A 16,536-nucleotide genomic window follows, 5' to 3' on the forward strand; every position below is an offset into this window, starting at 1 on the left:
AGTTATAGGTTTCTGGAAGCCCGCTTACATGCATGTTTTTCAAGGTATTGTTTTTTTTTTAATAGTTGAGTATATAACAGTACCACATTTTTCAAGTCTCGCCACATCATTTGTAAATCTAATGGAGACATAAATTATTGTAAAGCTTCATTATGTGCACTATAGGTATATGTATGCAATTTATGTCAGGCTCCTCTCTGTGATGGAGATTAAAAGTGGGAGATGATGGATCTCTCCTATCATGATTACGAGCCTCAGGATTCACCCATTTGTCTGAGTGAAGAACTGGGAGAGAGCAAGAAGTCGCAGGGGTCATAAATCTACAAGACATCGGTTTTCACTATAAAAGTATGACCTAGAGGAGCGGTAATGAGAAATGCATTACAAGGGGCATCCACAACACTTCAGAGATTAATATAAATATAAGTGTGTTTTCTATTTCATTTGGGACAGGAGACATAATGTAAGTGGTTCTGTACCATTTGTTATTTTCAAACACAAGTATTGATATTCTTCTATTTGATTAAATCTGAGGTATTAGTCTAGTTTCTATTTCTGTAAACCCCCGATTTGCACTGAAAAGCTTACGATAAAAAGTACAACATATCAAAGTGTTTTCAGTTGTAGTAGTAGGAGTGATTAGTAGTAACCATAGTAATGACAAGGGCTGGGTATCATTAAGAAGATACCAATACGATGCATACCTCAATACATAGCCCACGATATGATACATCTCAATACAGTGAGATGTGGATTTGAAACGATATATTTCAAATCTATTTGATATGGTTTCATAAAAAAATAAAGGCTAAGTTATGGCTGTAAAAATGAAAGTCTGTTAAACCACTTCTTGTGCAAAGTGAATATGAAACACACCCATTTTAATCATCAAAACAGTGAACATGTCCAATGTGTTGCATAAATGAGTTTCCTTTTACTAAACAAGCAACAAAACTGTAGTGCTGTAACAAAATAATTTAGTAAAACATACCAAAAAACACTCAATATAGCAGCCGATGATATCGATACTGTATCATCACAGTAAATGTTACGATCTATTGATATTCTGATATTTTTGCACAACCCTAGTAATGACTGAGAATTCTTCGATTTTGTAACTGTTGATTTTGTTTTGGTGCCAGTAGACCTATCCCGATAGCACTGAATTTAAATTTTGAATATGTTACTACACAGAAGTATTGTGATAAACAATGATACTGAAACTACTTCCCCTGACACAATAGCAAAAAGCAGGATAATTCAAGTAAACACTTTTTAAATATCATTAAAAGGCATGAGCTGCAACAAATAAACAGCAAAATTAGCCAATAAATAGCCATAGAAGTTACTTATTCAACCCTCTACAGCTCAATAGTTTTAGTGGGTTTGGGACTTGCAATGATGGAGGTCTGCTTGTCTTCCTGTTCCCATTATTTTGGGAACAAAGAATTTCATCCTATCTAGTTTTAGAAGCTAAGTTTTGCCTGCCAAGACAAAACTGGTTGAATTTTGAAAACATCTTGAACTGGCAATTATAGTGCTAACTTTGGATAATCTCATATCTTTGTTTTGGAGTGCTTTTGTTTCTGGTCATTTTTAACCTACTTACCCCAAAGTTAATCTGTCTACAAGACTCCCTGAAAGAGTGGAGCTGTTGATGAGTAATCACTGCAAACACAATGAAAAAGTATTGCAGAGAAGTTGACTTTCTTGGCGTCTGTTTTGGCAGTGCTTATTCTTATAAATAGCCTGAAATAACCAGAATAGAACTGAGAAAGATACACTGCCAATTGAACAAACCCCATCTCATTATAGTCACTGTGAGGAGGTGTACTGCAGCTTGTTGGGAATGGAAATATTTGTGCTATCTTGAGCATTTGATCAACAAAGCAGGACGCCAATAGAGAAAGTGCCGTGGATCCAAATGAAAAGGAGTTGGAGAGAAGCGTGCCTTGTTGTTGTGATGCAGTGGATCAGCGTGTGCAAACCCAGGGTCGATCGCTAACAAGCCTCATCCATAAACACAGCCACCTTCTCACTGTCTACAGCTGTCCAACCAAGTCAAATTTAAAGCACACATTTCCTGTCACACTGTGGATGCAACCGTTCTTGGCAAAGTCTTTTAAAATGGAGTTTGTGTTTGAATAAGACTGTTGTTAAAAGCTAATTAACCACAACAAAAGTGTGTGTGGCATAAAATATTAAGCAGTCATTGATAAATTCATTCAGGGCAGTGTTTATAGTGACTGTTTTCCTATCGTTGACTTTATTGTTTGGTCTTAAACTATTTTTGTTTGTTGCAACATCAGCAAGCCAGGAGGAACACAAGAAAATCAATGTTGTGGAGCTGGTTAAGAAATACAAGAGGAGATGCTACACTATAGCCTAGGGGTTAGATTGCAGCACAGTTACCATGATCTGTGAAGGCCTATGAAATTGATATCCGGCACTGTCCACTCTTCATCTACAGGTGCTGTCCAACAATGCCTGTGGACCAAAGCCTTTCTTAATTGCCCATGTTATGCTATTTTCTGATCTGTTTTCTTTCTGTTATGTTGTTTCCTCATCACAAACATACTTGGAGTTGTGTCTTGCTTTATTCACACATGTCTAACACACAAACTCAGCATATTTAGGCTAAGTTCTTCTCTCAAACACAAAACACTCATCTTGCAATGTCATGTGGTAATACAGGAGGTGTTTCACAGTGTTTTTAAACTCCATACACCTTCACTAGAATTTCCAATCTCTACACTAACTAACTTGAAAACTACCACTTCATAACATGGTTTAATAGAGCATTTTGAGAAATAGACAGACTAATAATAAAGGATTACTCAAACATGTGTGAATGAAACACAACACAACTCCGAGTGTTTTTGAGGAGGTAATGACATTAGAACATGACTCAAAGATCCCAAGAATCGCATTTGTGTAATATAGGACCTAAAACAACAATATTTTTTATAGTATGCTTGTTAATCATTTATCGCTTAATGGCTCGACAGCTGAAACCTAATATCACCTGTTTGTTGGAGGTTTCATATTGATAATCACATTTGGATTCTTTGACACTTCTGACTATACACAGGGCTAATTGGTTTGGACATGCATGACGTGTTGAATGTGTTGTTATGAGGAGTCATCCTTTGTCAGCATTGAGCACAAAGCCCCCTCTCTCTGTCTCTCTCTCTCTATCTCTGTCTCTCTCTGTCTCTCTCTCTTTGTGTCTCTCTCTGTCTCTCTCTCTCTGTCTCTCTCTCTCTGTCTCTCTCTCTCTCTCTCTGTCTCTCTCTCTCTCTCTGTCTCTCTCTGTCTATCTCTGTCTCTCTCTGTCTCTCTCTCTCTCTGTCTCTCTCTATCTCTGTCTCTCTCTGTCTCTCTCTGTCTCTCTCTCTCTCAGACGCTGGAGGGAAAGTGAGGAATCAGAGTGGCACCGTGTCAGGCTTCTGCAGCTACAGCTAAAGTAATAGCATTAGCCTGGGCCAAGGATTAAGGGCCCATATTGTCATGTATTTCACTGCCGCTGGATGCTACGACTACGTAGTCGATTTAGATTTTTCAGAGACCAGATTAGAGCCTTCGCAATGAGACTCTCAAATTTGTTAGCTTTTTTAAATCTTTACTTCATTACTTCACTTCAACCATTTTATTCTTTGTTTCAGGTAATGCAGGTGGTGAGGGAGCAGATCATGCGAGCACTCACTGTCAAGCCTAATTCTTTGGACCAGTTCAAGAGTCGCCTCCAAAACCTGAGCTACACAGAAATCCTCAAGATCCGTCAGTCCGAGAGGATGAACCAGGAAGACTTCCAGTCCCGGCCCATTCTGTGAGTGCCCCTCTCATGCACAAGCACTACATCGTTAGTTTAGGGTCAGTGACAGGTGTAGTAAACATGTTTTCCTCAAAGGTTCGGGAAATGAGATTAGTGTTGAATTTTGTTATGAATGGAGTTGCTTCAGACCTGCATGTGCCATCAAATGATATAAAAGGTTGTCTAGAGGCATCTTTGTTTGAGCCATAGACCATATATATATGAATGGACATAGCTAATGCGCTAGCCGCTACGTTCCAGATAGGAGGTGGGCCAGAGGGCTTGTCCGGCTCCTTCTGACCCTCGCTCCCATTGACTTACAATGGGATCTTCTTGTCCCTCTCTTTGTAACTGTTGCTGTAGACCTCGTCATTTTGGTCTTAAATGTTCATATTAAACCGCTCTACATGATCCTGAATTTTTCATTTCTCTATTTTGTTCCTAAATCAAGATATGAACATAAATAAAGGACCAATCAGATGCCTTCATTCCCAGAGGTCACTCCCACTAGCGTTAGCAAAAGTTTTGATTGACAGCTAGTGCATTTCTTTACTAAGTAAGCCCACTTCCCTCTTTCCGGTGAGAAAGGCAGGCACATTTAACAACCTCAATCATGTCTGACTTTTGTGGTTGTTATGATACTTGTAGTCAGATTTCCAAATATGATGCCTGGCTCCAGATTCGCTCCTGTAACCGTTAGCATCGGGAGCTTCATTTGAGTAGAGCTGAACACTGTGTGTGACGTCACACTCGCTTAGTCTGCTTTTTTATACAGTCTATGGTTTGAGCTGCATTGAAGAGAGAATTATTGAATTTAAATTTTTTTTATCACCATAATGGTCAGCCCTATTTACATGTTAAGAACAAGTAACACCTTCAAGTCCCATAAACCTTTCATTCACTTTTTTGGTTTGTCTCTTTATCCTTGTTTGTCTGAATGAATGAAGTTTATTTTTGGTTGTTCACATTTAGAAAAAAAAATTAATATCAAAGTTTGTCTTGTCTTTGACTATCTTATCATTATTATTATAAACATGGATTTGTCCTCAACAGTATGCACATGTGTAAAAGATTGAAAACATCACTCCAGCCATGTTTTATTCCTTTTGTAAAATGGTGGCGCTTGTTGCACTGAAATTCAGAACGTTCTCTAGGCAGCTATGTTTTTTTTAAATTTTATTTCCTTGCAGTCAAGCACAGCAGGAAGCAACGCTTTGTTTTGTTTTTTGCCAGATATATATCATGGACAAGAATAGAGAAGAAGAATACTTCTCCAATGGTTAAAGGCTTTTGCTTATGTTGCTTATTTTGTCAAGGTGCTTCATAAAAGTGCACTATGTAACTTTTGTGTTGGGTCTGTCACCTGCTTGCTTTCATAGATATGTTGTTGCTCTGTTAGGAATGTTCCACAGTACTACACTTCCTACAGTTCTACCTTACATTTGTTAAATTTTAGGTTATTTTATAGCTCAACAGTACCTATAAAAACTAAAATTCTGACTGTAAGGAGGTTGCCTCTCCACAGATCTGACCTGTAACTTGGTCTGGTTTGATGATAGAAATGTTTAATACCCCACTGTGAAACATTCCAGAAAAGCAATAACATCTCCATGAAGAAAAGCATTTGACAGATCCTCCACCAGAAAAGTTCCACAATGCATCTTTAAAGTATCCCTTACATTTATATAAAGCGTTGATGTTTATTGTATCGAAATTATTAACTCGAGTGTTACTTTAGAGGCCCCCAGAATAATTAGAAAACTGCACTGTAAAAGATATTTTCTGAAATAGATGCCATTGATCTTTTGTTCCCCTCTTCTGTCAAATCAAGTACAGACACACAAATGGCCCATAATTTGTATAATTTGCATGTGCTCACAGACCTGTGGTTATTAATTCCATCATAATTGCCTCTTTTCTCCTCTGCACGTCGTTTGTCATTTGAACGCTGTGATCGACCTGAAGCTTGCTTCACCTGTGTGCTCTCCTATTGTACAAAATGTGCCTTGTATTGAAGTCTGAAAATGACGTTGAGAGTGAATGGTTCATTATTCACCTCTGACCTGTAGCACTATAGATCCCCACTGGCTGATCAGGGCCGCAGGGTCTGTAATTGAGAGCCTTGTTTAGTCCCAGTGCTGTATAATGAAAGAGCTAGCACTATTGAAAATTGTTGCAGTGAGAGGCATCGAACTGTGATCAATGGAGAGTTAAAGGTTTACTGAATCAATACTGGATGTGTAGAAAACATTTTACTCAACCCTTTTGTTTGTCATTCAATCTCATCGTAATTAATATGATTTTCTTTGTTGGCGAGAAGATTACAAAAAAACTGATGACAACATAATGGTATAATTGTCATCAGATTCAGATATGAAGCCAGTCGAAAGCAGAACTCTTTCACCTGCTGCAAACGCAAAGCTTTATTGGTGATTTTGTTTTTAAGGAAATGTGTTGAAACAATTATGATAATATTCAGTACGTTCAATTCTGGGATAGTAATTGGACCAAATGAGATTTACCATCCTTACAAACATCTGCATTGCTGGCTGCAATTACACACAGACTCAAATTCTGAGCAGATTTTAGATTTTTACAGTTATTGCAATGAAATGTAAAAAGCAATATCAACTAATTTCTTTGTGATCATGATTCCTCGGATAACTCACATTACTGCAGTTTGCATATATTATTTAAGTAATTTTAAAGGTTCAGAAATCAGATTATAATCAGATTTTGGTGTGTATGTGAACAAGACTTTTGGTCAGTTTACTGATTACAGAAAAAAAGCATCAAAATATTGTCTCACCTAAACGAATAACAATTTAATCTTGCTAAACCTGTTTTTTTTAACATGATGAGATCATAAATAGATACACTTTTGGTAACACATTATAATACACTTATTTATGCCTTATTAAAGCATGAACACAGACTTTCATGAACAAACAAGTCAGGTTTAATAACTACTTAATTAATATCCCAACCCGACTCCTGACCCTAACCACTTACTTAAGTACTTATAAATCCCAAATGATTATTAATAAACTATTTGTTCATTATGAATTAATCTTTGCTAGTCAAGGTGTAGTTATTATAAAGTGGTCCTGCATTTTACTACAAGTCCAAAATATACTCCAAAATGGAAGAAAATATTTAAAAAGTTGATTACTGTTGTGATCATACATTGGCTTTAAAATATTGCCATTGTATTGTGTAAGGACAATCCCCAAGGCCACAGCAGAAAAACTCTTTCCATCTCTACAGTGATTAGCCACGCCTCTCCCTTCAGCCATTACAGATGTCAAGACCAATGTCCGAGCGCAGATCAATGTAATGACCCTAGCCCACTGATGAGGCGGCTCCACAGACAGAGAAAGAACCAGCGAAATGAGACAAAATCAGAACAGACAACTCTCAAGGAGGAGAGGAGAAGGACAAAAAGTAGATGCTCATTTTGGCAGTGTCAGCGTGTACATGTCACTATTCTCCAATGTTATATCTGAATAGAGCCAGACAGATCGCGGTGATGCTGATGGGAAGTAAAAAATGTATTGTGGGACAAGAGCAGATTTTATCCATTATTGATGCTGACTAGTGCAGTGTGGCTGACAGTCAGAGCAGCTCCAACATGAACATGCATAAATAAATAAGCGCGACACACTTTCCTTTCCTCAGACTTTTGGGATGTCTATACACATGTGCATGAGAAGTAGATCTGTTTAATCCATTAATAATAAAAGCATCTTATAACTGTGAAGATGTAATGATGATATTTACTGGCTTTTCTTCTTCAGTTGTTTGGGTTTGAACTTGGATTCCTGTGTGTGAAATATACAGACCTTTGATGGTTCTTACATTTTTACTGAGTTTGGTGAGATAAAACCCATTGTAAATAAAATGTATAGTTTTACACAAATCTCAGACCAGTTTGTGACAAAAAGCTGAAAAATATTTTTGAAAATTAGGGAAGTAGAGAGTTCTATTTTACAGTAGAGAAAATCTATCTCAAAGTGTTGCAAACTAACTTATAAGTACAGGTCACACAGGTCTTTTACACAAATGTAATATCAAATAGATAGATAGACACTATTTACAGTCTTATTAAAATATGAAGAAAGATTTAATTAATAATCAGTTAATAGTTTAGTTAGCATATTTCAGATTTAGGAACTATTTAATTAACGAGTTACGGTATTGTGTATTTTTTTTACATGCTTTATTACGGCTAATGAAAGTTATTAAAGTTATGTAGTTATTCTAAAGTCGTACTAAATGCAAATATTAGTTTACAGTTATCATAAAAGAACACATAGCCCATGATATAAAAAGTATGTATGTTGTTCCAGGTAATGCCTCCACTAAGAGTGACCTTGTGGCATACCATTAATTCTACAGCTGTAACTGGTTTAAATAAAATGTGCATATGAACAGAGCAATGCAAAGCAGATGTGTCAGTTAAACAAAGACTACTGTAGTGATCTCTGCTCCTGTATGTTGTGTTACACTCACACGTCCTGCTCACTTGGTCCTGTCTTTAACATCACACAGTACGTCCTGATGAATTCTTTTTACTGTATGCTCTTCTGCAGGGAGCTGAGGGAGAAGATCCAACCGGAGATCATGGAGCTGATTAAACAGCAGAGACTGAACCGTCTGTGTGAGGGCACCTGCTTCAGGAAGATCAGCAGCCGCAGGAGGCAAGGTCAGACTACACCAGGACTTTCTACTGTTTTACTCCTAAAGGAACGTCCTTGGAATCTATAAGAGCACTTAAAGGTGCACTATGCAACTTTTTAGGTAGAGGGTCTACCGCCTACTGTAGTCTCCATGGAGATGTTACTGTTTTGCATGGAATGTCCCACAGTATGCCATAAAACAATCTATCTTAAGTTAAGTGAGTAACATTATATTGTTTTTTATTGCTCAAATACCTTAAAAACATGTATTCTTATTGTCAGTGTAGTCGCCTCTCCATAGATCTGACCTGTAACTTGGCCTTGTAGCTTCACTTGCTTGTTTCTTTGGAAATAAGTTTAATGCCATACTGGAGAAAATTCCTGGCAAAGCAAAGACATTTCCATGGAAACAAGCCGTTGGCAGACTCTCCACAGGAAACCTTACAGAGTGTACCTTTAATACCACATCAGCTGCTAAACATGTGTCATAAAGATAAAGTCACTGTAGCCATATATAAGAAAGTAAAGAAATGTAGACCTGAGACAGTTCTAACAGAGAAGTTGTCTTTCACCTAAATATTTCATTCTCCACTTGCTGCAGTAACAGTCACATTAGCCTTTATAATACACTGCAGTTTTGTCTCAGATGAATGTATTCAGTTCTCCTCTTTCTGTTTCTGTTTACAATGACTCTGAACTCCAAATACAAAATAAAACATTCACAAATAAGACATTAAAAACAGGCAACATCTTCAAGATACACATAACATTAATTCTGCTTTCACATAGTTTTAATTGTTTGTTTGTCGTTTTTTGTTTGTTTGTTTGTTTGTTTGTTGTTGGATTTTTTAACAATTTCTATTCTGAATTTGTAAAAGTACAAGATTTTAGGTTTATCACAACAATTTTGGTTTTGCCTTAAACAGTCCCGTACCTCCCACTTTCTTCCCTGTCCTCCATAATCATTTTAAAATCATCCATCCAGTGGGGACTCAAGTGTGTACATCAAATATTCATTCAGCTGGCTTTACTGCAGACGACGCCTCTCTATCTCCTAGAGAAACAGTCAAGTCTGTTTTCAAGAGTGATTTCAAGGGTGAAAGCTTTGAATGGTGGGATTTTAAGACTTTAAGGAAAGTTCCATCTGATAATACAGAATATTAAAGATAATTTCATTTTTTGTTAAGTTAAACAGTTAAAATAAGAATCACCACCTGCTCAATATCTAATAGTGTCTACACTCTGGTTTGGCATTGCAAACTGTCTATTTTCAGCTATTGGGATTTGTCCATTGGCACCGGTGATCATTACACCAGCCACACCTCTCTGTCTGCTCCTGCCAGTTTAGCTCACTGCCCACTTTGGGAGGAAAGCCATAAAGAAACACAGAACTAGACAAAGCAACAGAGCAATGGGCGCACTGATGAGCCAATAGCAAGCATGCCACTTGTTATAGGCTTGCAGTGAGAATGCCAACTCAGTACCAGCTGCCAGATCTGTAAATCTAACTTGAAATAAAATATCTTTGAGTAATATTTCATAGGTTATGATTTTACATGTGAAGTTGCTCACTATGTCAAGTCTTTGTTTAAATTGTCGAAGACCAAGTATCTGTTTTGTTGCCTCTAACGATCCCTCCATAATACATCGCATCAAGGCCCATCTGTGGATCTTCCTCCAGGCAGATTTTTTTCGCTGCACTAATTTCCCCTCCTGATGGTGACTCATGCTGTCCCATATGATTCCCCTGCCAGCGCCTGAATCACTCCGCTAACTTCTCCCAATCTGCTCAATCTGCCTCTTTGTTGTCCTTTCTGTCTTTCAGATAAGTTTTGGTACTGCCGCCTGTCACCCAATCACAAAGTCCTGCACTACGGAGATCTGGAGGAGAGCCCTCAGGGAGAAGTGCCCCATGACTCTCTTCAGGACAAATGTGAGGGTTTTTAATCTTTATTATTTTGGGTTTCTTATCAGAATGGGTCAGAATTAGACTATTGTTAATATGATGTGGATCCAGACCTATTTTTATTCCATCATTGACTAATGTGCTTGGTACCGTATAGTAAGGTGTGTTTGTTGTGTCCTCTGTGCAGTGCCTGTGGCAGATATAAAGGCTGTGATCACAGGCAAAGACTGTCCCCACATGAAGGAGAAAGGCGCCCTCAAGCAAAACAAGGTGAGCTCACATGTGCAGTAAAGTCATGCACGAGTAGGTGTGTGTCAAGGTGAAAATGCTATAAAGCTTTTCTGGTAGGGGGTTCCACCACCTGCTTGTTTCCAAGGAGAAGTTATTTTTTTTGCATTCCACAGAATGTCATTAGATTAATCTTACAGGTGCTTTTTATTTCTTTACTCAAAAATGACTTGAAAATCATCCCATCCTACTATGAGCCTCTCCACAGATTTGACCTGTAACTTGACCTGGTGGTGTCCACAGCTAGCTCCATTGAGATATACAAGATTATTTCAATACTGTGGAACATCCAAGGCAAAGTAATGTGTCTTCTCTATAAAGACAAAACAGGTGACAAACCCTGTACCAGAAAAATTACACAATGCACCTTATTGCAGTACTTCCACAGGCCAGAAACACTAGAAACACAGAAACACTAGTCAATCCTGTTTAGTATCAGCTTCATGTGTGTAAAGAAATACTTTGACTTTTGAGGAGCAATCAGGGTGAAAGAGCTATCTGAGCATTGTACTGCACTAGTCTCCTCCACACACCATCACCTTGTCCCCATAGTCACTGATATATGGTCCCCTGAACAAACAGCCTTGAAGACAAAAGCACACCTTGCCTTCCGCCCTGTCTCTTTTATTACGCTGTCGATAAGCACAGGTCTAGGAGAATGACCCATCGGGAGGAGGGGTGGTATGCTGTCTGGTGGGCTTGTTCCAGCTGTGTCAATGGGAACATCTGCACATTTCATTTCATTTGTGCTGCAGGACAGACCAAAGTCACCTCTGGGATTCAAGAAAAAAACTGTCGGCGTATGGTAGTTAAAGCATGAGGGAATAGAGAATAGAGATACAGAGATACAGAAAACATAAAAAGGGCTACTGGTAGTGGATTTGGGTATGTTAGACACAATTGTTAACTCATTTTGGCCTGTGTCTGAGTTTGTCCAAAATAGCAGTGTAGTGGGTGTCTCCTCCTCTTCGGTGGTCAGTAGATATATTTACATGGCCAGTAAAATGTGGTTACTAGAATAATATGATTACAGTTTACACGGATACCTGGCCACATATCAGTTAAACATTAGTTAAACATCAGTTAACATTTAATAATTTCTGTATTTGGAATATGAAGCCCAATGACTTTTTAAATAACCATTTCAATCTTTTTCTCCTTCATGTTTGTTTTTATCACGTGAGTTTGCTCCTTTTAAAAAAATATTTCCCTCAACAAAACCTGTACACAGTTCAATTACTCACATCAGATGTAACATTTCACATGACATTTCAATAATCAGATAACTTAAAAAATCAGTTATTGATGAGATTTTCAATGTGCATGTAAAACAAAGCCAATGGCTCTCAAAAGAGATTCAAGGGGAGGAAATGCTCACCTGCTCCCCTGTCTTGAGACTGTTGTGTAATAATTGATTAAACTTGGTTACTGTGGCTCAAAGTTTTGATGATACAATATCTACTGCTTTGCAGACTTTGTATTAAATAGATAGTCATTTTAATTGGTGTATGCTTTCCACTAGATCTGAGAAACACAGGGTCCTTCACGATTCAATACGATACACAGCTTACAGTACAATATTATCATGATAGGGCGATACATCAATATATTGCACATTATATATTGCTGTTTTTCAAGAACCAAATACATTTTAGCAGTAATATTTTGTTGTTAAACCACTATTTGTGCAAAGTTAATTAAGAACTACATCTATTTTACTAATCAAAACAGAGAAGATACCAAGTGTATTAACAAGTTGCATACAACACAAGTTGTACCACAAAAAAATGCCACACAGTAGCTCAACTTAATGAGAAGCACTTATGCCTCTTATGTCTTTCTGTGCATTAAAACATTCTCCAAGGTTGTCGTCTCATACACATTTAAGACCTCCGGATATGTTTGTTATTTCACAGAGCCAGTGACCTGTGCCATCTGCATCCTTGTACATTTATTGTTTCTTCACAAAGTCATGGCTGACATTTATGGTAGCGGAGAGGGTTCTTAGCATTTTCTTCAGTATTAACTTGTGCTTATGAAAGATTAATGCTGCTGTTATGAAGAGATGGTATTAAAAAGACGAAGACAGTATGTTAATGAATAATACATGAGAAAGCACTTAGATGAAAACACAACAGTGTAAACAAAATAAGGCATAGGGCCAGATAGTTGATAGAAAAATAATCTTGGTGGTCAATAGACACATGTAAATTATTAAATCTTTTAACTAATTTACTGGTAATAATATACACATTTCCTCGATTTAAAATCGACCAGTGGAATTTGTAAAAAGAAATGGTGGTTTAGGTCCCATTATGGGACAGATGGGGATTTTTCAAAGGTTTTATAGCTCCTGGTTTTATAGCTGCTGATGTATCTGTGACTTAAAGGTGCAATGTCTAACTTTTCCTGTGGAGGGTCAGTCAAATTATTTTATCTATAGAGATGTTATTACTTTGTCTGGAATGTTTCAAAGTATGGTATTACAACTTTCAATCTTCATGGAGATTAAACCAGACCCAGTTATAGGTCAGATCTATGGAGCGGCAACCCCGCTCACAGTCAGAATGCCTGTTTTTCTAGGTATTTGTGAGCTATAAAACTACCTGTAATTGAACACATTTAAGGTAGCTGTTTAATGCCCTGCTGTGGAACAGTCCAGGCAGAGCAATGACATCTCCATAGAAATAAGTAGGTAACCCTCGACCAAAAAGTTACATAGTGCACCTTTAACATCTAGGCTAACAGACCATGTCCATACAGCTGAGGGAGGCTCCTTTGCACCAGTGTTGTTTAAATTTTAACATTTTTTTGTTTTTGTTTTTTTTATCATCTGTCCCACCCCATCCCCTCTGTTCTCTCTGTAGGAAGTGCTAGAGCTGGCTTTCTCTGTCCTCTATGAGTCCGACGAGTATTTAAACTTTATCGCTCCGGACAAGCACGAGGTAAGGGTTTGGGTTAGTACCTAGCTTTAAATTAATGTTTGATGTACTACTACTACTACAAATAATAATAATAATAATAATGTTTAATAGAATAAACTTTAAATATTTCATATATATGTATATATATATATATATATATATATATATATACATATATACATATATATATATATAAGACTTAATTTTTCATATAGTTTATATAAATAATTCGGGCTTAGTAACTACTTTAACTACTTAAAACTCTACTCTAACTCCTTAAGTAAGCCTGAATCTTGAGTTGTATTTTGTCAAGTATTTGTTGATTATGAGTTAAGTCTCTCTTCATGCTTTATCATTTAAGGTAAGGTTTATTATAAAGTGTCTGTATTTTCAGACTTAACTGAAGGTTCTTTGCTTTGTTACAGTATTGTGTATGGACTGACGGTCTGAATGCCCTCCTTGGTAAAGAGATGACCAGTGAGTACACAAAATCAGACATGGAAACCCTGCTGTCTATGGAGATGAAGCTCCGCCTACTGGACCTAGAGAATATCCAGATCCCTGAAGCTCCACCCCCCATTCCCAAAGAACCAAGCAATTATGACTTTGTTTATGACTGCAACTAGACCATCTAAAAACACCACTGGGAACCCCTGCACTCACTGGACCCTTTTTCTCACATACTGGAACAAAACTAAATCGTGCTTATGAAAATGAACTGTAAACGTTTTAAGGGACTTTCATCTTCTTAAAACAAGACACTGGTGCATAATATTGGCCCCACTGCACTTAAAAGCGTGGTCGATTGGAGTCAAAGATGATCAGAAACAAACGTCAGGTTGCCATGGTGAGAAAGATCAACCAGGAAGTATTAGTTTGTCCTTTTCTCCTTCTTCCTCTACCCCCTCCACTCCAGCGTTTCCAAAATGGCTTTCGTCATTTTTGCTCGTTGTAGATAAATATGTAGAATTTGCTTCCTATTTGTCCTTTTTATGTTTGAGTTTTATTATTTTTCCTCAGGGCTTTTTGTGAGGAGGAAGTAGAAAGTAACAAGTAAAAAGTTCTCTCTAGCAGTATTGCCTCCCACATTTTCACTTTTGAGTATTTGTGGCAGCTTGGTCTATCTGCTCTGTGCTGCTTCACACACTTGCTGAAGACTGTTACAAACCATGAACAACTTTCTGCACTCTAATACGAAATAAAAAGCCCTTATTCTGAATCTAAAGTTATTATTCTACATCACTGCTGTTGTTGCATATTACTCCCGCCCACAGATAGACCCACGCTTCCATGTTTTCTCATCAAGTCTGTTTTGTTGTAATGACTGCTGTACACAACATTCCTAAGCAATATTATAATTTTGTTTATCATTTGTTTTAAGTGATCTGAAAACGTGAAATTGCCAAGTCAAGGGAAGTTTCTTATTTTGTGTGTTTTCATATGGCCACAAATTGATGAAAGTCTTATGTATTTTTTTTTTTATTATTATTTAAAACAAATCATGGTTGTATTTCTAGTATGATTTATATATTTTCTGCCCGTTCCTATTTAATACCTTCAGATGTTTTTCTTTAGGATTTTTTCAAAGCTCTTCAAAACTGCTGTTTACATTAAAGGTTTAGGAACTGTACCTTTTGTCTGGTTTTTCCATCTTTTAAGTCACAATGAATTTAGATTTGAATTTAAGGAAACTTGACTATATTATGTCAGTTACAGTGTAGGGCTGACAAGCCCAACAATAGCAAGCTTTTAGTAGCCCAGTTTTAGGAAGAAAAAAATACTTGGCTTAGTCACTTAAAAATCTGATGTTGTAAATGAAAACTGGTTCCTATTTGACCCAACTGAAAAAATAAAGGTTAAATAGAATGTAATAAGAACAACTTAAATGAGCCTAATTGTATTACTCTTCAGTAATTTTTTTTTTTTTACATCCTTGTTCTCTGAGTGTGGCCATCCATACTTAAATATTGATGAGGAGATGCAAAGCTGAGTATTGAAAGAGCTATTTTTAGCTTGATCCCTGGCGGTCCTCATTTCCCTGTGTTTGGGAGAGATGGGAGGAGGAGATACGTGGTGGCCTCATTACAACTTGAGCTAGACTTCATGTGGAGAGTGTGACAGCAGCCCAGGGGCAGCAAGCGATGGGGAGTAGCTCCTCCTTGTACAGCTCACGGTAATCACATCATATGAGCCTCCTTCCTATGTGCCCAGTGTTCCTCCTCTGCAGCTTTAGACAAGGTGCATTCACAGCTGCTCCCTCAGCTCTCATTACAATGCACTCAGAGTGTCATTGTCACTTATGCATATTTTTACGCTTCATTTTTAATATCACCCTCCCTCAGGTATAAGCACAAATGGACTGCAGAAAAAGTTGACTAGTAGTTTTTCATTTTCAATTTGACTACACTGTCACTTTTGATACAAATCACAACACATTTTAGCATCAGCAGCATAAGAAAAGCAACACAGTTGTCCCTTTAGTTCATATTTGGGTACACAATTTTCCGTACATTTTATTTCTCCATTAACATTTTTGTCATGAGGAAATGTGTTTGTGTTTGTAGACCGTGAGATACCAAAGAATTCCAAAGAATGTTACTGACAAATTGCAATGGCCTGGGAATAAAAATTACACTTGGTGTAACAAGAATTGTTCAGTGGCAGCATGCCAGTTCTGCTCATCCTTTATATTGACTTCCAATGGCAGCCTGCTCTGTCTGAGTCTCATTAAGACATTTGTCCTTTGTGCCTCTGGACTAATGTAACACTTATCAATGGGGCTAATCTATAAGTGCTTGTACTTTTTAGTCACAGAGCTTCAAGGAAACACACCATATTGAGGAAACTGACTTTATACGAGTTTAAAAGACAAAAAAAAATATCCACAACTATAAAAATTACTTTAATGAGCTGACTCTTCACTTT

The 16,536-nt window shown here is 37.4% G+C and overlaps 1 protein-coding gene across 3 annotated transcripts in view; it reads left to right on the forward strand.

Moving 5' to 3' along the window:
• Positions 1-15,241, forward strand: part of elmo1 (engulfment and cell motility 1 (ced-12 homolog, C. elegans)) — an 80,158-nt gene extending 64,917 nt beyond the window's left edge. For all 3 annotated transcript variants that reach the window (XM_055157042.1, XM_055157043.1, XM_020932646.2), the window contains 6 exons: positions 3,666-3,829; positions 8,407-8,519; positions 10,319-10,426; positions 10,587-10,669; positions 13,555-13,632; positions 14,037-15,241. In XM_055157042.1, coding sequence (XP_055013017.1) covers positions 3,666-3,829; positions 8,407-8,519; positions 10,319-10,426; positions 10,587-10,669; positions 13,555-13,632; positions 14,037-14,237 — 747 coding nt within the window. In that variant the 3' untranslated portion in view covers positions 14,238-15,241. The remainder of the gene's footprint in view (positions 1-3,665; positions 3,830-8,406; positions 8,520-10,318; positions 10,427-10,586; positions 10,670-13,554; positions 13,633-14,036) is intronic.
• The last annotated feature ends 1,295 nt before the right edge of the window (positions 15,242-16,536 follow it).

The sequence above is a fragment of the Boleophthalmus pectinirostris genome, unplaced genomic scaffold (assembly GCF_026225935.1).
Source record: "Boleophthalmus pectinirostris isolate CB_2022bp ecotype Guang Dong unplaced genomic scaffold, ASM2622593v1 HiC_scaffold_21, whole genome shotgun sequence".
NCBI classification, from domain to species: Eukaryota; Metazoa; Chordata; class Actinopteri; order Gobiiformes; family Gobiidae; genus Boleophthalmus; species Boleophthalmus pectinirostris.